Source organism: Jaculus jaculus, chromosome 3, assembly GCF_020740685.1.
Source record: "Jaculus jaculus isolate mJacJac1 chromosome 3, mJacJac1.mat.Y.cur, whole genome shotgun sequence".
In the NCBI taxonomy this organism is placed as follows: Eukaryota; Metazoa; Chordata; class Mammalia; order Rodentia; family Dipodidae; genus Jaculus; species Jaculus jaculus.
This window is the reverse complement of record NC_059104.1, coordinates 133,882,429-133,904,559: the sequence shown is the minus strand read 5'-3', so window position 1 is coordinate 133,904,559 and position 22,131 is coordinate 133,882,429. Positions and strand designations below refer to the sequence as shown.

The 22,131-nt window shown below is 41.6% G+C and overlaps 1 protein-coding gene across 2 annotated transcripts in view; it reads right to left on the bottom strand.

Moving 5' to 3' along the window:
- Positions 1-593: 593 nt before the first annotated feature.
- Positions 594-22,131, bottom strand: part of Tars3 (threonyl-tRNA synthetase 3) — a 48,679-nt gene continuing 27,141 nt past the window's right edge. Inside the window, exons 12-19 of one of the 2 annotated variants that reach the window (XM_045146228.1) lie at positions 21,096-21,258; positions 16,548-16,685; positions 13,490-13,567; positions 12,033-12,133; positions 8,452-8,556; positions 4,942-5,014; positions 3,003-3,117; positions 594-1,509 (exon numbers count right to left, since the gene is read on the bottom strand). In XM_045146228.1, the coding sequence (XP_045002163.1) occupies positions 1,361-1,509; positions 3,003-3,117; positions 4,942-5,014; positions 8,452-8,556; positions 12,033-12,133; positions 13,490-13,567; positions 16,548-16,685; positions 21,096-21,258 (922 nt within the window). In that variant the 3' untranslated portion in view covers positions 594-1,360. The remainder of the gene's footprint in view (positions 1,510-3,002; positions 3,118-4,941; positions 5,015-8,451; positions 8,557-12,032; positions 12,134-13,489; positions 13,568-16,547; positions 16,686-21,095; positions 21,259-22,131) is intronic. The other variant, XM_045146229.1, reaches the window with a different exon arrangement.

Sequence of the window (22,131 nt, the reverse complement as noted above, 5' to 3'; positions counted from 1 at the left end):
ATGAAAAAGGTATTTGGAATGGAGCGTGGCACATGATAAGCCCTCAGTAAACGTGAGCTTTAAAAATTATATCACAACCTTTACCTTCTACTATTACATTCACCTAATCTATGACACTTAGTTACTGATGTTTCACCATTCACATTATGCCAGGTAGCTAACTAAATGTTCAAGAGACATTTCTTGCATTTGTTTTGAATTCTGCAACACCTAGCCAAATGAATTGGTAACGAATTTCTTTACTGGCATAAAGCCACTTTCGTTTGGTTTACAGCCAATAAGGGGTTTCTTTCAGTTGAAATTAGAAATCCATTTAAGTCTATAAATCAGTGAACCCCATCAAAAAAGGTGAGCAAATGTGTTATACACCCATAGCAGAAAATACTGGAAACACCATGTGGTGCATTTTATCCAATATCTTTTTTTCTAAAGATAAGTAAGGCATAATTGTGAATCCAAAGCATGAAAATTTCAACTCCTCACCTACAGTGCAAATAACAGATTACACAGTGCTGAATTTCTTCAGTACTTCTTACTACTGCTGACTAGTTAAATAAAATAATGATTCCAACTTTGACACCCATAGCACAAAATACTGGAAACACCATGTGATGTATTTTATTCAGTATCTTTTTTTTCTAAAGATAAATAAGGCATAATTGTGAATCCAAAGCAGGAAAATTTCAACTCCTCACCTACAGTGCAAATAACAGATTACACAGTACTGAATTTCTTTGAATTTCTTCAGTGCTTCTCTTACTGCTGCTGACTAGTTAAAATAAATTAAGTAATGATTCCAACTTTGGACATAAAGTTTCAGGGTGAACTTTAGTAAAACAGCTGTAAAAATACCTGAGACATATTATAAAATAAGATCCCCCTCCCATATTCAAAAAGGATGCTGGACTTTTATCTGAAGTCCATACTTTGAGGGTGGGGTGGGGATGGAACCCAGGGCCTCATGCATGCTAGGCAAGTGTTCTTCCATGGAGCAGCATAACCAGCTCTGAAGCCTCTATTTTGAAAAAGAACAGACCTTAGTAATAATTTTTCTTAATCCTCACTTACTAGTGTTTCCCCTTTGAATGAATAACATTTTGCTACTGAGGTCTCTGACGTCATGGATTGTTTAAAAATTTCCCAAGCTTCTCCTATTATCACACTCAGAACACATTAGTGAATTAAATTATGTATACATAAGCAAATTATGTATATATCATTCTTCCTTTCTCAAATAAACCCATAAGTAGACCCCTGTCAGTGGGCCCAAAATTCTTAGAAGTGCTAACATCTTAAATGACTTAGAATAATACATGCCAAAGGTCAAAACAAAGTTATTGAGAAGTAAAAGGAAAGGACTTTAGAAGTCTTCCTCAGCACTGAGTGTACGAGAGCTCTTCAGGTTCTTCAGTTTATCAATGGCAGAAGCTATTGAGATCTCACCATGAATTTTGTTGTTTCTTGTCCGGACATTTACAGCATTATTTATCTTTTCCTTTTCTCCAACCACTATAGAAAACAAAGGGAAATAAATGTATTTTATTTTATTTTTTATTTTATTCTAGAAAGAGAGAGAGAGAGAGAGAGAATTGGCATGCCAAGGCCTCAGCCACTGGAATTGAACTCCAGACACTTGTGTCACTTAGTGGGCATGTGACCTTGTGCTTGCCTCACCTTTGTGGATCTGGCTAATGTGGGATCTGGAGAGTAGAACATGGGTTCTTAGGCTTTGCAGGCAAGTGCCTTAACCACTAAGCCATCTCTCCAGCCCAATAAATGTTTTAAATCAACAATTTACTAGCCATTAAGAGTCATATGTCACATATTTGAGTTTTCCTCGATCACTTAACTCTTGTCAAATGACCCTTAGTTCTTCCTCTGATAGTTAATTGTCTTAAGGGATGTGATGAGGTCTAATGCCCTCTACTGTCTCCTTCAGAGCACTGTACTGTGGTCTTGGGGCACAAAAGGGAGCAAGGAGCTCTTACAGACACCTGACTCCTCATGTCCTACTTAGTGAGTCAAAGGATGTGCCAACCAAAATTTTCTGTAATATGAGGAGAAGCTTGCATTCTCTAGTGACCTATCTTGTAAGATAATGTGGGAACTGGTTGCCATATTTATTGTTCTTTCTTTTTGCCACATGGGAAGAAGAACCTGGTAAGTGGAATTAAGTAGATAGTAAGAGAAGCATAAAGGCTGGAGTAAAATAGGAACAAGAAATAAGGAGAAATTGTCCTGCTGAAGGCTGAGCCCCTGGCTACTCTTCCAATAGATGGTTTGTTTAATTCTACTTTTCACATCATCACTCCATCACTCCAGTGCCCTGCTAAGAAGTGTCATCTGTGTCTAAGCTGTTTTGAAACTCCAGTTATCACAACAAGCCCAACTGCAATGTCACCGTTCTATTACAGAGGCAAGCACTATCAATGAACATCTGTTGACAGGACCGCTCTATGCATACTTATTTTTCTTTCTATAGACTCAACCTATAGCAGATATGAATACCATGTCATCAGACATATCAATATCAGTTTCTTTTGATTTAAAAATCACTTTCAAACCCAAAATTTTGGAGGCTGTATCCAACTACTCATGTATTTCTGGGACATTTCTTTCTGACCATTTTAAACTTGAAATATTTTATAACTATTAGTTTAACCCCAAGATGTCTAATAAGCCAGAAAGAGGGAAAATAGTATAGGCCTACTACCTGGCTGCAACATAAGCAGTATAACTGTACTGAAGAAATAATTTTCACATGTGTATTCAGTTTGGCTTGTGATGTTAACTACTGCTAATAGCACCACAGCATAGGACTCACGAAACTGTCACTCTTCTCCCAGCATATAAGAGTAACTGTCCAACCCAGGTCTCTTCCTTGTAAGTAGGTATTACACACTCAACTTGTGATCATCAGGTAGTTGGAGCATATGCCTCATTTTGATTTTTTGAATTTAAAGCCAAAACACAGAATTTCCAAAAATATAAACTCAACTTACCCAAAATAAAATTATATTGAGCCAGTTGTGCATTTCTAATTTTCTTATTTAGTGTACAGCTGTCATCTAAATCCACATCAGTCATAAATCCTTCTTCAAAAAATGCATTGGATACCTAGAAGAAAATTGAATGATTTTATTATTACGTTATTAATGGTAGCCAGACTCTAAGACAATCCTCACTGCTCCCCACCTACTAGTAGTGATACCTGTGTGGCTCCTCCTACCTGTGTTAGCCACAGAAAAGGGGAAGTGAGGGCATCTTGCTGAGACTAGGTTGTCAATGCCTTTCACTTCTCTCTCTCAATCCCTTTCTCTCTCTCTCCTGATCTCTTGCTTTGGGGGAAACCAGATGTCATGTTGGAGGGCATATGTCAGCCTGTGAGGAAGCCCACATGGTGAGGAGCTAAGGTATACATGCCTGAGCCCAGGGACTGCAGTTTCATGAGACATTGCCCCAAGCTGCCTATAGATGCTTACTTGGAAACAAAGAGGTAAAAAGTTTTTGTAGTTACATGCTACCAAGTCTTAAAGTAACTTCTTAAACAGCAACAGGTATTCTACCCTAATAAAGTCATGTGGGAGGTAAGATGTTCTTGTAGTTACATGCTACCAAGTCTTAAAGTAACTTCTTAAACAGCAACAGGTATTCTACCCTAATAAAGTCATGTGGGAGGAATAATTATGAGATATTTGAAAGTACCATTTTCTCAAAAGCATTAAGAAAATGGGTTTGGGGCTGGGAAGATGGCTCAGTGGGTAAAGGACTTGCACGTTGTAAAGACCAGAGGCTGGATCTCGAGTCTGTAAGCCCAGTTCTCCTACTGCTGGATGGAAGGCAGAAATAGGAGAAGCCCTGGGAGCTTGTGGGCCAGCTAGCCTGGGATATGCAGTGGTGAACAAGAGACTATACCTCAAACAAGGTATAAGGGAGGGGTGACACTTAAGGTTATCCTCTGACCTCCACAAGTACACAATAACATACCACACACACACACACACACAGAGAGAGAGAGAGAGAGAGAGAGGGGGGGGGAGGGAGAAGAAATATTAAGATTTAAAAAGAGAAAAGAAAAGCAAGAGTTCTGATACAACTACAAAGACATGATTCATGTGTTTGTCCCAAAGACTAAAGCCACAGGTTGTTAAATCAATGTGCTCATTACGAGAGGGTATATAGTTTGAGTGACTGGACCCCTGAAAGTAAAAGGCAGGAAAACCTTCACTTGCTAATAATCAAAGATGATCTGACTTCTTATCTCTTGCCTAGTTCCCTAGACCTATTTTTCCACAAACAAACAGGACCCCTCCTGGAAGGGAAGTTTCATAGGATTTAAACATTGTGGTTGGTCAAGTTCAGTCCCTGGAACTTGGTGTCAGGGCTAGCCTCTTTCTGAGAGAGCCCCTAGCCCTAACCAACCAGCTGTCCCTCAGGTTCACCTGAACTGGAAGACAGCCCACCACTACAAGGTTATAAATACCTTGGTAAGGAAAGGGTAGGCTCTCTGACCACTTGGAAATGTCCAGCTGTGGATGAATTTCCCCTTTGGCTAAGCTGAGGGGAGGGCCCCCTAGCCTTTACTCTCCACATGGGTTCTTTATCCCCTGTAGCTCCCCACATGGCAGGAGCTCCTGGAAATTTTTTTTTCCTCTTTTTCCATGGTTTTTCCAGGCCTTCCATGTGGGATCTTTAGCCACGTGGGTGCCTTTCCTTGGCTCTTTGCTTCCTTCGATAGATATAATAATTTAATAATTATCCTTCTTAGTATTTTTTGTTCAATTCTTTAATTAAAATTAGAAATGTACCTGGGGTTTGGAATTCAAGGACTTTCCTGGACCCTGAGCACCCTGTTACAATTATATACCTTAAAGCACAATGGCCTTTCAAATAAGTGACCTATACAGAATACATGCAAGGTTATTAGCTATTGGGTTTTACCTGAAGTGCATAATGTTCACAAGTTGGCCCCACAGGAATGACCATTATCTGACGAGGAGACAGCCAGAGAGGCCTGAAAAAAATATATATAATATGTACTTTCATAATCAGCTTTAAAAAGTATGACTTCACCAGAAAATAGTATTGGCAGAATGATATGGAAGCAAAACTTCGTTGAATTGAAATATAGTAGAAGGACAAATTTGGAATTTTGAAAGGGAAATAAGGAAAAGAATGGGTTGGAGCACAGATGGATGGCTATTCATGTTCTTGCACTAGTAGGCAGTTATCCCCAAGAGCCCCAAACTCCCATAGCCTGTATACTAGTATCACAGCAGCTTCATTCAGAACAGCCCCAAACTGGAAATACCCCAGATGTCCTTCAGCAGCTATCCCAAGCTACGGTGCATCCATCTCATGGAACATCATGGATTATGAACTAACTATTGATACTTTACAGAATAAAAATGAATTTCAAGGGAATTTCATTGTATGAAAATGTCCATCTCAAAAGGCTGTACACTATATGGTTCCACTTATGTAACATTCTTGAAGTGACAGAATTGTGGAGGAAGCAGATTTGTGGTTGTCAGCTCAATAGGCAGGGGTAGGATCCAGTATGTGTGGACTTAAAAGGACAGCGGGAGGGGGCATTACAAATAATGGGACTGTCTTGTACCTTGACTCATAAAACCTAATAGAACTAGATACAGCCATGTGTATAACTGAGTGCAGGTGAGAAGATCACATCTCAACAGGGTTGGTAGAATATAGGTTTCCTGGTTTTGCCACACTGTGTAATTCTGTGAGATGTAACCACTGGGGAAGACTAGGGAAAGCCTGAACCTTTCTGTACAGTTTCTTATGACTGTATCTGAACCTATGAATATGTCAAAATACAGTGTTTTAAAACTATGGAGGGGTAGGTGTAAGCAAGCTTGACCTGGGACACATTTACCTTTTTTCTCATCATAATAAGAATTTCACTTGATGGTAGAAAGGCATGCAGAGGGGACTATTACACAATGACACTTTATGAATATACATATTCATGTATTTTTAATTGCAGAAATAAAATTATACATATAATAAACATAATGAAAAGCAAATGCTTCCTTTTCTCTTATCTTACACGGCCCCAGACCTACTTCCCCCAGGAAGCCTCACGCTGGGAGACATTTCCATCACAAGTCTGGCAGGTGTCTCAAATCCTCATGTACGATGTGGGGGAGCATGCCTGAATCCCTGCAATGAAAGATGGCTCACTCCACACATCCGACCATCTGTCTCCTGCCACATCTCCTGATACCACTAGCTTTCTTTATTTACATTTTTGCAACTTTTCACTACCACTCTAATGCAAGACTTCACTGGCTCTAACCTATTTTAACCTATTTAAAGCACAGCCAACTATAAAGAAATAAAAACATGGGCTGGAGAGATGGCTTAGAGGTTAAGCACTTGCCTGTGAAGCCTAAGGACCTTGGTTTGAGGTTTGATTCCCCAGGACCCACGTTAGCCAGATGCACAAGGGGGCGCATGCATCTGGAGTTCGTTTGCAGTGGCTGGAGGCCCTGGCGTGCCCATTCTCTCTCTCTCTCTCTCTCTCTCTCTCTCTCTCTCTCTCTCTCTCTGTCACTCTCAAATAAATAAATAAAAGTAAACAAAAAAATTAAGAAAAGAAATATAAACATGCTAGCTCATACCCAGTATATATAATCATACATATACTTTTGGTGTCTGTGGAATTTTAATAGTTTAGGAGCTCCATGAAATTTCAGCATATTTCTCCAAATGAACTATCAGGGATACATATATGCAGACTTTCTAGCTCTCCAAGACTTTTGGAAGACTCTCAGTTATAGAACATTTACACCTTGTGCTTACTGCTCAGACACTGGCTTCTCTAGTGTCCCCTGACCTGAATGTTAAGTGCATACATCGATCTAGCCTCTGCCAGTTAGGTGCACAGTGTACATGCTGACTTGGGACATCAGGTGTACAAATAAACTTGCTGACTTGGAACATTAGGTGTGCAAGTGTACATGCTGACTTGGCACAGTGTCACAGAGAGGGCAACACTGGCACAATCCACCTGGCAAGGTGATGCAGAGGTGTGGAGCTTTCAGAGAAATATGTAGCAGTGGCCCTAGCTGTGACACCCAGTGTCCACTGTCCACAGTGGGAGCTTCAGGTACTGTGCCGAGTGACAGAAGCAGTGGGGGCAGGAGATTCTGAAGACCGAACCAAACTCCACGGGCAGACAGACAGACAGACAGACAGACAGTGTCTTAAGCATGGATGGGAAGCCAGTGGTTCATTAGTGGCTGCTGGCTTGCAACGCTCCCCTGATGCTGGAGGCCGCACCATCCCAGGCTGGTGAGCTGTCACTCTCTGCAGGTGCTGAGGCTGCTAGAGAGGCCGCTGCCTCTGAGCGCTGGGGGATGGAGTGAGTGCAATGACGCTGGCTCAGTAGCTGGCTGCTTTGCTGTGAGATGACTCCATGGTGCTGGTGGCAGAAACCCAGCAGGACAGAAGAACAAAGCAAACTCCAGGGTCACTATCTTTTCTAGGGAAATAACTATCTTTTATGTAGCTGGATCTTACATGATGAAAGGGATCCAATGTGATCCATGTGCCCCAACATAGACAGCTGCTTCCCTGGGTTATGATGCCAGACTGCAGGGTCAGCACTGATCACTCCTGACAGCAAATTGAGTCCTCAGAAGAGGAGCCCATGCATATGCCCTAGTGACCACTCTGTTCACTACTGAAAAATTCCTTGACAGTGAGGTCCTTTGGCTGGACAATACCAGTGTCATGGCCCATTTGGAGTAATCATCCACATTTCTCTTCCTCAAATCTGCCACCTATTTTTCTAGCTTAATATCTTCTAAATCTCTAGCCTTGTGGCCAAACCAGTAGCTAGAGCAGAGCCCAGTACCAATGTAACTCACCCTCCACTCCTGTGGTCAGTTTTCCTCCCAGGAAAGACCTCAACATGCTCCACTCGAGAGCATTTCCTTTCCCTAAATGGGCCTGTGCTGCTGGGACCATCCTCTGTGGGCTTATGATGGTGTGTTGTTCAGGCCCATTGCGGACCAGGTCTATACTCTTTCTTCCTCAGTTAATGGCTATAGGGATCCCCAGGGGTAAAAAATCACAGGTTAAAGGACATGGCAGTATAGAAAGACATGGAAATCCAGGAGATGAGACATGTTTACCAGACAGCAACTTGACCTTTGAAGGGTTTGAAATATGTAAAAAGATAATTCTTTAATAACACTACTGAGTTCTTTAAAGGGTAAATGGTACAACTTTATATCACTTTACCTGAGTTATTTCTGTTTTCTGGTCTGGCATGTGGAATAAGAATTCTTTATTTGCTATTTGGGTATTGCTAATTATAAAGCAGAAACCACCATTTTTTTTCCTACCAACTTGATCTTATTAGACATGATTTTTAAGAATGAGAGACATTGCTTTTTTTTTCTTCTTTATAGCACTTACCATTTTCCCCCATAGTTTTCTGAGAGAATAGCTATCATTCTTTCCACTGATCCCAACACAGCTCGATGAATGATCACAGGTCTCATCTTATCATCTCCATCCTTACTAAAAATGAAAATTATACATTTCAGTATTTTCCTAAGGTTGGTTTCAAGTCTAGAAATTCACATATTTAATTTTCACTGCATATTTATATTAGTGTTCTTGGGCATCTCTTCTTATCAAATTGTTTTGTTTGGTGGCTTTCCTCAAAAGAATTCTTTGCTTGATAATAGTTTTTGTTTACTTATTTAAAAAATTATTTGTTTGTATGTTTGCGCACATGTGTGCACAAATGCACACACGTGTATGGGCGCATGTGCCACGGCACAGGTGTGGAGGTCAGAGGACAACTTTGAGGTATCTGTGCTCCCTCTTCTTTGAGACAGCGCCTCTTGCTGCTGCAAACAAACTGCCAGACTGCAAGCTTTGAGATTAACTGACCCACAAACTGAGGATTCGCCTGGCTGCAGCTCCCATTGTCTTAAGTGCATTGTGATCGCAGATGCATGTGCCACTTTGCATCCAGCTTTACATGGGTGCTAGGGAATTCCACCCAGCTCAGCAGACTTTGCATGCAAGAACGTTTTTCCTGGCCTGTATAGATCCATTCACAAAAATGGTCATTCTCATTTGATCCAACATACCCAATTCCTGCCACTCTTCACTATTCATTTTAAGACTCATTTTCCAAATTGTTTCTGATTTTTTTTTTTTAGAAGTCCACTGGTAACTTTCCCTTACATATCTGAAAGCCTAGTGATATGCATCTTACATTTAACGATATCCTTCTCCCTCAGGGAAAGAATGGAGGAAGCACATTGTGACTTCCAACAGCAGTGAAGTGCACCGGCCCATGCTTCTCAGAAGAGGAATTTCATTTTAATGCCACAAATGTCATTTGTAACACTGAAAAGATTTTTGTGAGATGTTTTTATGTCAAAATTGTACCAGCCAGTTACTATGAAAACACATAAATGAAGCAAAACCAGAGACTTTCTCATTTAAACCTACCCCAAACATGTTATAATTGCATATTGTCAGTGTTGAACATATCACTAGGAACTAGGAAGATGGTTCCATGGTTAAAGGTACTTGCTTGCAGAACTTGCCAGCCTGGGTTCAATTCCCCAGCCATCCATGTAAGCTGGTTCAATAAGAGGTGCATGTGTCTAGTGTTCATTTGCAGTGGCAGGAGGTGCTGTGTCCCCCCACCTCCTCCTCCTCGCCTACTAAACAAATAAACATCCCACTCACAGCCATTACCGACTAGCTCCAGGCAAATGTCTGACTATATCCCAAGAAAGCTTCCTGGTGGAATGGGTAGCTAGAGTTCAGTCCAGTGCAGAGCTGAAGAAACCATCCCACCCCACAAAATGAAGCAGTATAGAACATTCCTAAACATAATTTGCTGTATCTTGTGTGGGAAATGAAAGAGAAGTTGGATGTCCTCTTAGCAAGCCTCTGTTTCCAGAAATTTCTGTTCTGTCACTTGTTTTAATCAATTAATAACATAAAATATGTTTATAATGTTATCAGGTAACCATTAGAATAAATGTTAAGTTTCCCTTAAATAATGCCAAGGGTGAGATGTAATATTAGATTTATAAATATGTTTGAAGAGAATTAGTATTTTTACAATGCTTATTCTTCCCAGTCCAAGAATGTGGTATGACTCTTCATTTAAACAATTCTTCATGGCTTTTGTTAAAATCTTATGATGCAAGCATCATATAAATATTAGCATAGTTTTATTAATATTAATTTCACACCTCATTGATTTGTCATTTGTTGCTTCTGAATGCAAGCCTTTCCCAGTAGTTGATTGCTAATACACATAAAAGCAGACTGGATTTTGTATTTGAAGTTACTGCTAGCTACTTCATTACTAGCTCTAATTTTCTCCATTTGATTCTATTGTATTTCTAGTCATTTTCACATCTACAAATACTAATGTACTTTCTCAATTTTTTGCACTTTAAGGATAACTCTGAGTAATATCACAAACAGGGTATGTTCACTGCTTTGCTAGTTCAATTGAGATGTTTTTGTTTTCTAATACATGCCATCATAATAAGGAAATGTCTTCATGTCATTTTATAGGAATGAATGTTTAATTTTATCTAATGCTACTCTTCAAAGCTGAATGCAACGGACAATGACAACACACTTTTCTATGATAAGCCTTCCTTTCTATCTTAGGATAAGATATGTAATCACAGTGATGACCATGATATTTCTCTCTCTTCTCCTCTGAACTTCAACAAACCACACCAGCTCTTCTTCTAAAATGCACCCAAATACCCCCACTTTGTTCTTCTCCATGACACCACTATGTTCTAACCATCTTCTCTGGCTTGTGTATAGACCACTGTTCCCACTCTGCTCTCTCCTTTCCATACTCCATACATCTAGGATGGATGGCTGCTGATCTGTTTCTCTTCCCACTCCTCCTTGGGTGGGGAGTGGCTATTTATTCATAAGACTCCCAGTAGGAAATACTCTACGAAAACTACTGGATTTGAAACATGCTCATGATTTTTTCCTCCAAAGAAACCTTCGTCTCTTGGTAGTTTTAATGACAAATTTTATCATGTATCTGAAAAACAAGTAACACCAAGTCTACATAAATCTTTTTTAAGAAACAGAGTAGGAAAGACCACATCCCAGATTTTTTTTTTTTGAGGTCAATGTTCTCAGATACTAAAGCCCATTAAAGACAGTGCAAGAAAATACAACTACAGATGAAAATTTCATATGACTTTCTCTCTGTGTCTGTCGCTCTCAAATAAATAAATAAAATTTTTTTTAAAAAAAGAAAATTTGATATGAATATGCACTCAAGTGTTATCAACCAACTATTGGGAGATCAAATCTAGTAATAACACTCCATGACCAAAAAGGTTATAAAATGTCACTCACTGTACTAATAAGCTTAAGAAACATTCATGAAATTCTTGAGACACCTGAATACTAGAAATATTAGGGAACTTTTTCTTTCCTTCATAGTACTAGGGACAGAGTCCAGAGCCCGGTGTCTGCTAAGCAAGCACTCTACACTGGGTTCCACCCCAAGCTAGAGAAGTGGTAACTCATTAAGAGGTGGTTCCTAGGTGATGAGGTCATGGGGCATTACTGTAGAGAAGGATTAATGTAGTGCTGACGTGAGTTAGTTCTCAAGGGAGTCAGTTGTTATAATGCAGGGCACCACATCCACTTACCCTCTTTACACAAGGCCATTCTCCTCTCTACATCTCTGTCATGTTGAGAAGTAGCAGGGCACCCTTGTCAAATGTCATGCTATTTGGACTTTATAACTGCCAGAATTATCAGCCAAACAGGCCTCTTTTTTCTGAGGTAATTTGATATAGCAACACAAAATGGATGAAGAAAATCCCCAACTAGATTACAAGTAGTAGACAAGTATGTACTGTGTAGCACATACGTGAGGACTCACTAAAGTTTGATTTTGTAGTTCTTAGGCTCCAATGGCCAATAATGCAGATGTTGGCACTAAATATTCACCAATTTGAATCACTTACCTAACATATGTGAGATTAAACCTAATGGGCAATTGGAAGTCCAGCTGAATGGTAGCACACTGATGGTATCTTCCAATAGCATCCTTGATTTTTATATCAATCTGTAAATTAAATAATGTTTGCTTAGAGAGTTTTTATAGTTTTGCTTTACTTTTTAAAAGCATATATACCAGCCAGGTGTGGCCACATTCATCTCTAACCCCGGTCCTGTGGGGAGTAGAGACCAGAGCATCCCTGAGGCTCTGTGCAAAAATAAACAGCAAGTCAGGGGCTGGGGAGATGTCTGAGCAGTCAAAGATGCTTGCTTGCAGAGCCTGCTGACCCCTGTTCAATTTCCCAGTTGCCCACATAAAGCTGAATGCAAAAAATGATACAAGAACCTGGCATTCCATCAGCAGTGGCGGCCTCCCACCCCACGCACAAATAAATAAATACACCGACTTTAAAAAAAAAAATTGGGGGGGGGTATTTTTATTTATTTATTTGAGAGCTAGAGACAGAGAAAGGGGCAGAAAGAGAGACAGAGAGAGAGAGAGAATGGGTGTGCCAGGGCTTCCAGCCACTGCAAACGAACTCCATATGCATGTGCCCCCTTGTGCATCTGGCTAACGTGGGTCCTGGGGAATCGAGCCTCGAACCGGGGTCCTTAGGCTTCACAGGCAAGCGCTTAACCGCTAAGCCATCTCTCCAGCCCCCTGCCAGTCTTTTTTAAAGTCTCTGTTGGGCTGGAGAGATGGCTTAGTGGTTAAGCACTTGCCTGTGAAGCCTAAGGACCCCGGTTCGAGGCTCGGTTCCCCAGGTCCCACGTTAGCCAGATGCACAAGGGGGTGCACGCATCTGGAGTTCGCTTGCAGAGGCTGGAGGCCCTGGCGCGCCCATTCTCTCTCTCCCTCTGTCTTTCTCTCTGTGTCTGACGCTCTCAAATAAATAAATAAATAAATGAATAAATGAAAAAAAAAAAGACTGGCAGGCTGGAGAGATGGCTTAGTGGTTAAGGCACTTGCCTGTGAAGCCTAAGGACCCAGGCTCAATTCTCCAGGTCCCACATAAGCCAGATTTACAAAGTGGCACATGCGTCTAGAGTTTGTTTGCAGTGGCTAGAGGCCCTGGCATGCCCATTCTTTCTCCCTCCCTCTCTCTCTCTCTCTTTCTCTCTCTCTCTCTCAGTCTCTTTCTGTCTTTCTCCCCCTCCCTCTTTCTGTCTCTCATAAATAAATAAATAATAAATAAAAGACTGGCAAGCTCTGGGATCAGTAAGAGATTCTGGCTCAATAAAGACCATGCAGAAGTAAGATGGAGGGGCACATTTGATGTTTCCCTACAGACCACCTACCACAGACAGCATCCCCTGCTGGAGGCAAGCGCATGGGGTGTCACGTGAGCACATAAATGTACATACCTTCCCCCACACATACATACATTACATTTTACACACACACACAATATGTTCAACTTACTTTAGGGCCATAGAATGCTCCATCTCCTGGGTTCATTTTCCATGGTTTTCCAAATTCCATCAAGCTATTCTGCAGTTGCTACATTGTTTTTAAGGAAGAAATTATTAACAACTTCTACTTTATTGTACACTCATGTTTTAGCCAGACAGTTCATAAAAATGAGCTGCTACAATTACTTAGTTACATCTACACTAGTTCAACATATACTTACTGGGCACTTTCTACACTCAATCATTTACTGGGTCGGGATTACATAAAGATAAATACAATGGTGTTTGCTTTGGAGAAATATATATCCTTTTTAACTGTGAGAAAGATGGTTTTCTAAACTATTCCAGGTAAGATCTTAGGGAAGGGATGCTTGGGCCCTTCCCCCAGTGCTTTCTGTCCCTCACACTGACCTAATGATTGGTCTGAGACCTTTGTCTTCATGTAGCATGAGAGCCTGTGTCTGCCCCTCCCCCCCACTGTGTATGTGTGGTAAGTGAGATAGTTAAGGTGGAAGACCTTGTGACTGCTTCTCTTCTGTGTTTTCTCAACCTCTGCTGTGGATGAGGGGCATCTCTTCTGATTTGTGGCTCTTCAGCCATTACATGCTTGAGATGTAGCATATGCTGAGGATGGGCACTGATGGTAAGTGGGTAACCACAGCAGTAGTAATGAAAGGGGCCTTGGACTCTTCTGCTATTCCCATACATACATCTTCCCTAGGAAGCACCGAACGTATTGGTACCCAGCAGGGGTAACACTTGTGAATTAGGATGCTGACTCCTAGGGCCATGGTAGACTTTCTCAGGGTTCTAGTCAGGATGTGGTCAAGACAAAAAATAATTCATTTCTGAGGTATCAGGAATGTCCCTTATGAGCCTAATCCTTCAGAAACACTTTCCTTTCTCCAGAGAGGTATTTTAAAGGCCTGGGAGGTCCCAGCCCCATTCTACTCTGTCCCTGAAGGAAAAAGTCACTCCCAGAGAAAGGGAGGCCTTGCTACAGCAAAGCAAGTCGTGCTGGACCTCCCCAGCCATTAAAAAGGCAAGGAGCAGCCAGGTTTTAGAGGAAAGCATAAAGCGGAGATCCCCATTTGTCAAGAGTTTCTGGGGACATAGATGAGGCCACTCAGTAGAAGCAGAGAAGACTGCAGAGTCATGGCTAGAAAAGCTTTCAAATGATGAAAGGTCCCTTTCAAGCCATTTCAGAGACTTGTGAGGACAACAAAAGTCCTTGAAGTGTTCATTTCACTGATTCCACATGATCAAGGGTCAAGGGTCATCACTATGAGAGAAATCCCCTAGAAGTACAAGCAGGTCCATTCCTTAGTGCCCTATTCCCGTGTGACCTCAGGCTTGGCTGCTAAATTATTTAGCCACATCATTTAAAATGAGCAAGAATGGTGGGACTCTCGTCCTGTTCTTCCCATGCCAGACCAGATCCACATCTCTCCATAACCCACCTGTGGTGATTTAAATGTATCATGCCCCCACTGGCTCATGTGTTTAAACACTTAATCCCTACTTTGTGGTACTGTTTGGGAAGATTTGGAAACTTTAGGAAGTGGAACCTCACTGGAGGAAGTGTCACTGGGGCAGGCGTTGAGGGGGCAGCCCAGCGCTGCTTGCTCTTGCTACTTCCTCTCAGCAGGTGTGATGAGCAACGCCGCTGTCTGCTCCTGCCATGCTGTCTGCACCTCAAACTTCCCTTGTAACAGCAAACTGAAATAAACACTTTTCCTTCTCTGAGATGTTTCTGGTTGGGTATTTTGTCCTAGCAATAAGAAAGTTGTTGACACACCACCAAATTCCAAATGACTGGAGTGACGATGGTATCAACAGTGACATCAATACCCAACACCTACTGATATTTGCACAAGCCTGGCACTGTGCCCATTCATACCTCTTACAAATGAATTTGATAAGGGATAGGAGTCAGTGCTGGATCACCACTCCACCACTGTCCTCTTTTGCTCAATCCTGAGGCTAAGACCTCTATAATCCACCTACAGAGCTGAAATGTGAAAGGATGTAAGTCACCTCTGAGTTTGAATTCTCTTTCTATTCTTCATATCAGGTAAATTGAGACAACATTCTTTCTGAGGCAGGCTATTCATTTGACTTTCACTCCCCATTGCAGGGACATGGAAGAAGAATGTTGCAAAGACAGAGAAGCTGTGGGGTGGAGACCCCATTCAGACCTTAGGCCTAACTGCTTCTGTGTTCTTCTGCCTGGCCTCCGTGTATGCATAACATCAAAACATTTTTCCTCCTGATGTACATTCTAGGAAGAAAAGAAGCACACTTGCAGACAGGGCAAAGTGTCTGACCACACCACAACCTTCATTTCTTTTGTAAAAAATGTATCTACTCATTTGCATGTATGTGGGTATGATGGGCACACCAGGACCTCTTGCCACTGCAAATGAACACCAGATACTTGCACCACTTTTTGTGTCCAGATAATGTCATTGGCTTGAGAATTGAACCTGGCTGACAGGTTTTGCAAGCTAGTACCTTTAACCCCTCAGCCATCTTCCCAGCCCCGACCACCTTCACTTCTAATACAAAAACTAACACAGGGTCACACCCCATCCTTTCCATGTTTAACAAGTGAAGCACATGATGTAGTCTTTAATGTCAGCACTTCACAGCCATGATGTGATGTGTGAGTGTGAGCGCCTCAGATCTGTGTGGGAACTCTGGGCATCCACATCCAGAGCCCGAGACTATTGAGTCAGACTGAGGTGATGACATGGGCATACACTGCAAAGCAGACCACACACCCCCAGCTACTGCATATAAGGGTAACTCTTATAAAGTTGCCTTGAAAACTTGCCCTGGTCATTAGTGACTGGCATTTAAAAAATATAAATCAAAACCTGATATAAACTTTAAGTATGAAACAAACATGTTTATGATCATTGTTATAGTGAGGACTGGATAACCCATTCTATAATCTGCATGTTTATCCCATAACTTTTCATTCTAAAATTTCTAGGGAAGATAGTTTCTCAGGTGTTTTCCATAACAACAAGAATGGAGGGAAAGTCCTTTCTCTTCCTTCTTACCTTCTCAGCTTCATCCCAAATCTCAATCTCTCCTAGGAAGTTTTCAGGCCTAGTCGACAGGTTTAATTGAAAAGAGAAGCCAAATGTTGAGTAGACAGATTGTAAAAACTGTAAACACCCTTTTATTTCTTCTTCAATCTGAAATTAAAGCAAGTGAAAAAAATTTTAAGCACCAAATTAAATTCACTTATTTTTTAAAAAATTATATGCATATGTGTGTGTTTGCACACACATGCACATATACAACCCTACCTCTTGCTGCTACACACAAATGCCACTTTTTGAATCCAGCTTTATGTGGGTGGTTTGGTAGGATTTGCAAGGAAGTGCCATTAACCACTGGTACTTTTAAAATTAAAAAGTTCTTCATGGGAGCTAGTAACAAAAGCCTGACTTTGACACAGTACAGAGGTCACTTTCCAGTCCCTACCCATTACTTCCTCGCACCTTCATTTGCTGCCAGAGGCCTGTCTGGTTCAGGTGAGAAACGGGCATGCAGGGCTCTGCACCATGCAAAGGAAGGGTAAGAAGGGCTGCTTCAAGGTGACAAGAGCCAGGCTGCAGCCAGAGGGTGAAGCGTCTGCGTGGGGTGGAAAGTCAAGAGTTGACACTGGGCTTCCATCTGTGCAGAGGAAACACTGAAGATGGGGCCAAAGTCAAAGGAGGAACTGGGTCAGGGTTTGCACAAGGCAGAGAAGGGAAGAAGAGAGGGTGGCAGGAGATAAGGCTAGAAGCAGGCAGGAGCCAGAGAAAATACTGCGGTAAAAGTTCTCTCTTTCTGCTAGACCTTCTCTGGCCCCACTGGAGCAGAAGTAGGAGGCGTCTCCAGGGGAGAGGAGTCCAGGAGTGCAGGCTCATCTGACCCATCAGGGTGTGAGGAGAGGATCTTAATAATTCAGAAATACAAAGCTCAGCTGGCTCCTGCACCATCTCAGCCGCTGTGGGTCACTGTCTATGAACCACACCCCTGCAGAGGGGAGAAATAGCAGTTCCTCAGTCAGTCTTCACCAGCATGGATGGGGCCACAGCATTGTGGTTTTATTCCCCCTGCTGTAGTATTTGTTTGAAATAGAGCAGATATTGTCTAAAAGCTACTCTTTTGAGGGCAAGCAGGCTTTTATTAGAGTTTTATTTGTCTATGCCTTTGGCACTTTTTGGTTACCAGCTTCTTAAGTTCCAAGTTTGGCATATACATGGAAAAAGAAATCCAAGGAAGTGACCATCTTCTTCCTTCTGAGTCCTTGATGTCTATCAACAGTGTGCCTTTTGCCATCACCTTTTAAACTCATGCTTTCATTTCTTTGCTTGTGTATGTGTAGTATGCATGTTTGTATGTGTGTAGGCACGCATGTATGTGGGTCTGGGTTCAGGCATGTGGAGGTCAGATGTTAATGTCAAGTATGTTCCTCACTCAGTCATTGTCCACCTTATTTTTTGTTCAGTTTTTTTTAAATTTATTTATTTGAGAGTGACAGACACAGAGAGAAAGACAGATAGAGGGAGAGAGAGAGAATGGGCGCGCCAGGGCTTCCAGCCACTGCAAACGAACTCCAGACGCGTGCACAGCCTTGTGCATCTGGCTAACGTGGGACCTGGGGAACCGAGCCTCGAGCCGGGGTCCTTAGGCTTCATAGGCAAGCGATTTAACCACTAAGCCATCTCTCCAGCCCTGTTCACCTTATTTTTTGAGATAGGCTCACTCAGTGAACTCGAAACTCATCAATTTGACTGGACAAGCTGGCTAGCAAACCCTGCTCTGCATGCTTCCCCAGTGCTAGGACTGCAGGCTCACACCACCGCACCTGACATGCATATGGGCTAGCGATCCAAACCCAGCCCCCACGCTTGCATTGCAAACACTTCCCCCACTGAGCAATGCCTCCAGCTCCTTGTGTGATTTTTTTTTTCACATACAAGATTTTACTTGTGCTTAGTGGAAAGAATGGAAAAAACGTCTACTTTATCCTCCCAAAGCACCTTCTGCCTATTACTTAACCAGGTTGTCTGTTTCTTCATTGTGCAGCCTGGTTCTTTAAATAGTCACAGTGTCAGTCCTTTGTTACATATATGCTTTGCAAACATTTTCTCCTAAGCTGGCTTATGTTTTTAATTCCCCTAATTGCCTTTTGGAAAGTAGAACCTTTAAATTTTGATGAACGTAATTTATTAATGTTTCTCATTTATGTTATTGTCTTTTTAGTGCTGTATCGTAGAGGTCATTAAATCTCAAATCACAATGATTTTCCTCAGTTTTTAGAAGTTTTACATATTTAGGCCTATGTTCCATTTGAGCTAATTTTTTATATAGTGTAAAGTCTGGAACAGTTTTTCTTTTTCATAGGGATACACAATTATTTCCACATTTGTTGAAGAAGAGGGGAGCATTATTGCCTAACAAACTTTAAAAATAAAAAACAAGTTGTTTATATATCTGGACTCTAGTCAATTTTACTGATCTGTTTAATCTATTTATTTTTACTTGTTTATTTTGTTTGTTTATTTGCAAGCACAGATTGACAGAGAGAGAGAGAGAGAGAGAGAGAGAGAGAGAGAGAGAGGGAATGAATATGGGCATGCCAGGGCTTCTAGCCACTACAAATGAACTCCAGATGCAGTGCCACTTTGTGCATCAGGCTTTACATGGGTATTGGGGAATTGACCCAGGTAATCAGACTTTATAGGCAAGTGCCTTATCCTCTGAGTCATATTTCTATCCCTGTTTAATCTATCTTGATGCCAATGCTATAATGTCACAATTGCTATAGCTTTTTAATCTCTTTTGAATCTGGCTGGTTAGCTCAGTTGGTTAGAGCATGGTGCTGATATAATACCTTTTATTAAAGTCAAGTATTAGTGAATGTTCCAACTTTGTTCTTTTTTTGATGGGGAATGTTGGTTCATCTCTGGTTGTCAATGTTTCAGGACTTAGAATGATCATAAAAACACATCTCTGAGAACGTCTGGGAGGGATTTTCTAGATTAGATAACTGACATGTGAGGACCCACCATAATAGTGGTAGCACCATGCCATGAGCTGGGGTTCTGGACTGGATGAAAAGGAGAAGGTGAGCCGAGCACCGGCATTCTCTCTACTTCGTGGCTGTGGATGCAGTGTGACTAACTGTTTCATGCTCCTGTCACCATACTGTCCCTGCTGTGATGGACTGTGTCCTCTTGAACTGTGAGCCAAATAAACTTCTTCCTTATGTTACTCTTTGTTAGGTATTTATCACAGCAAAGAGAAAGTAACTAATGTGGGGGGGGGGTGTTCTAGGTTCTTTTGATTTCCTTATGACTTTTGGAATAAGCTTGTTAATTTCTACAAAAACAGTCTGATTGGGCTGGGCATGGTGGCACATGCCTTTAATGCCAGCTCTCGGGAGGCAGAGGTAGGAGGATCACTGATAGTTTGAGGCCACCCTGAGACTACATAGTGAATTCCAGGTCAGCCTGGGCCAGTGCAAGACCCTACCTTGAAAAACAAAACAAAAAAAGGTCTGATTGGGACTGGAGAGATGGCTTAGCACTTAAGACACTTGCCTGCAATGCCCAAGGATCCATGAGTGACTCCCAAGATCCTGCATAAGCCACATGCACAAGGTAACTCATGCACAAAGTTGTGTATGCACACAAGGTGGCGGCACACACATCTGAAGGTCAACTGCAGTGGTTGGGAGCCCTTCCTTGATCTCTGAGTCACTTTCAAGTGTGTTCTTTACTTTCCAAATATTTGGAGGTTTTCCAAGTATTGGTTTCTACTATAATTCCACTGTGGTCAATGAACATTTCATTAAACCCCTTAAATTTGTTGAGTCTTGTTTATGGCCCAGATTTGCATGGGCTGTTGTGCTATAAATATCAACCAGGTCTATTGTGTGTCAGTATTTGATAGTGAGCTAGTTTGAACTAAAAAAAAAAAAATCTCAAGTTCCAGGCAATATTGTAAAACAAACGCTCCAAATTCCACCACATTTCCTTAAAATACTCTACTTAATGGAATTTAAGTCAGTAAAATAAGTCAAGGAGACAAAAAGAATAATAAATTTGAGGCTGGAAGACAGCTCAGTGGGCAAGAGCACATGTTGCACAGGCATGAGGAGCTGAGTTTGATCCCTAGCACGCAATTGTAAAAAGCAAGGATGGCCGAGCATGCCTGCAGACCTGGTGCTGAGGGAGGCAGAGACAGGAGGATCACTGGGACTGCCTAGTCTGTGTGACCGTTTGGACAGCTGTAGGTTCAGTGAGAGAGTCCGTTTCAAGGAAATAAAGTGAAAGAGCAATAGAGAAAGATGCCCAGTATTCTCCTCTGGCTTCTGCAAGCTTTTGCTTGGAGTGTGCACATCATACACACACACACACACACACACACACACACACACACACACACACACACACTTTATTCTAGAAAATTATTGACCTCAACCAAATTAGAGAACCCAAAACATGAAGCTCAGTGAGTCCTTAGACTGTAGATCAGACATTTCACAGCAACTCTGAGAGGAGATGTGACTCTGGGGCAGCCATGCTCCACCCTGCATCACTGTCTACCTGGTCCACCATGCAGAAGATGTGCGCGTCATCCTGCTGGAAGCGCCGGACTCGAGTTAAGCCACTTAGAGTCCCCGACAACTCATTTCTGTGAAGAACTCCAAAATCAGCAAATCTAATAGGCATTTCCCTCCAGGATCGAGGGCGATGGGCAAACATCAGACTAGAAGAGAGATGTGTGAAACACACAGAGTTTACACAGAAGTAATCAATATCAAGAACATGTTGTTAAACTCTAAGATAGGTGAATTCTTTATTCTGGTTCTTGGATCACAACACTAAAATTTTCTTCTACAAACTACTTTATTATTATTGGTCTACTTATCCATTTCTGGTATCCCATGCTCATGAGCTTCATGAGAAATGGACTGTGTGTTAATCACCTCCACATTCCTAGCACCAAGCATGGGAAGTACTCAACTAAGATCTTCAGTTGGACAAAAGATTTGTCTTTGGCAGAAATCACTACTGACTTAACTCAAGGCCACCTAGCTACTGTGTTCTTGATTCTCAAACCTGAAGCATAAAGAAACAAAAATTCACCTGCTCTACTTTCACTCAGCCTTCCTTCAAGGTAAACATCACAGCTTTAAATGATACCTATGGGAATAGAAGTTGAGAACTAAATTGACAGTGTTTTTGACAATGTGGATCATCATCTGAGACCCCAGCTTCTCTTTAAAAAGAGAATTAGAGCTGGGCATGGTGGCATGCACCTTTAATTGGGAGGCAGAAGTACAAGGATCCTTGAGTTCAAGGCCACCCTGAGACTACATAGTAAAAGGAGGGTTAGGTCATTTACATACTTAGAGTTATATACATTTTTTACATGCTGTCATCTTAACTTTGAAATTCTTTAAAAAAATTTTGTTTACTTTTATTTATTTATTTGAGAATAACAGAGACAGAAAGAGGCAGAGAGAAAGAGAGATAATGGGCATGCCAGTAGCCTCCAGCCACTGCAAACGAACTCCAGATGTGTGCACCCCCTTGTGCATCTGGCTAATGTGGGACCTGGGGAATCAAGCCTTGAACC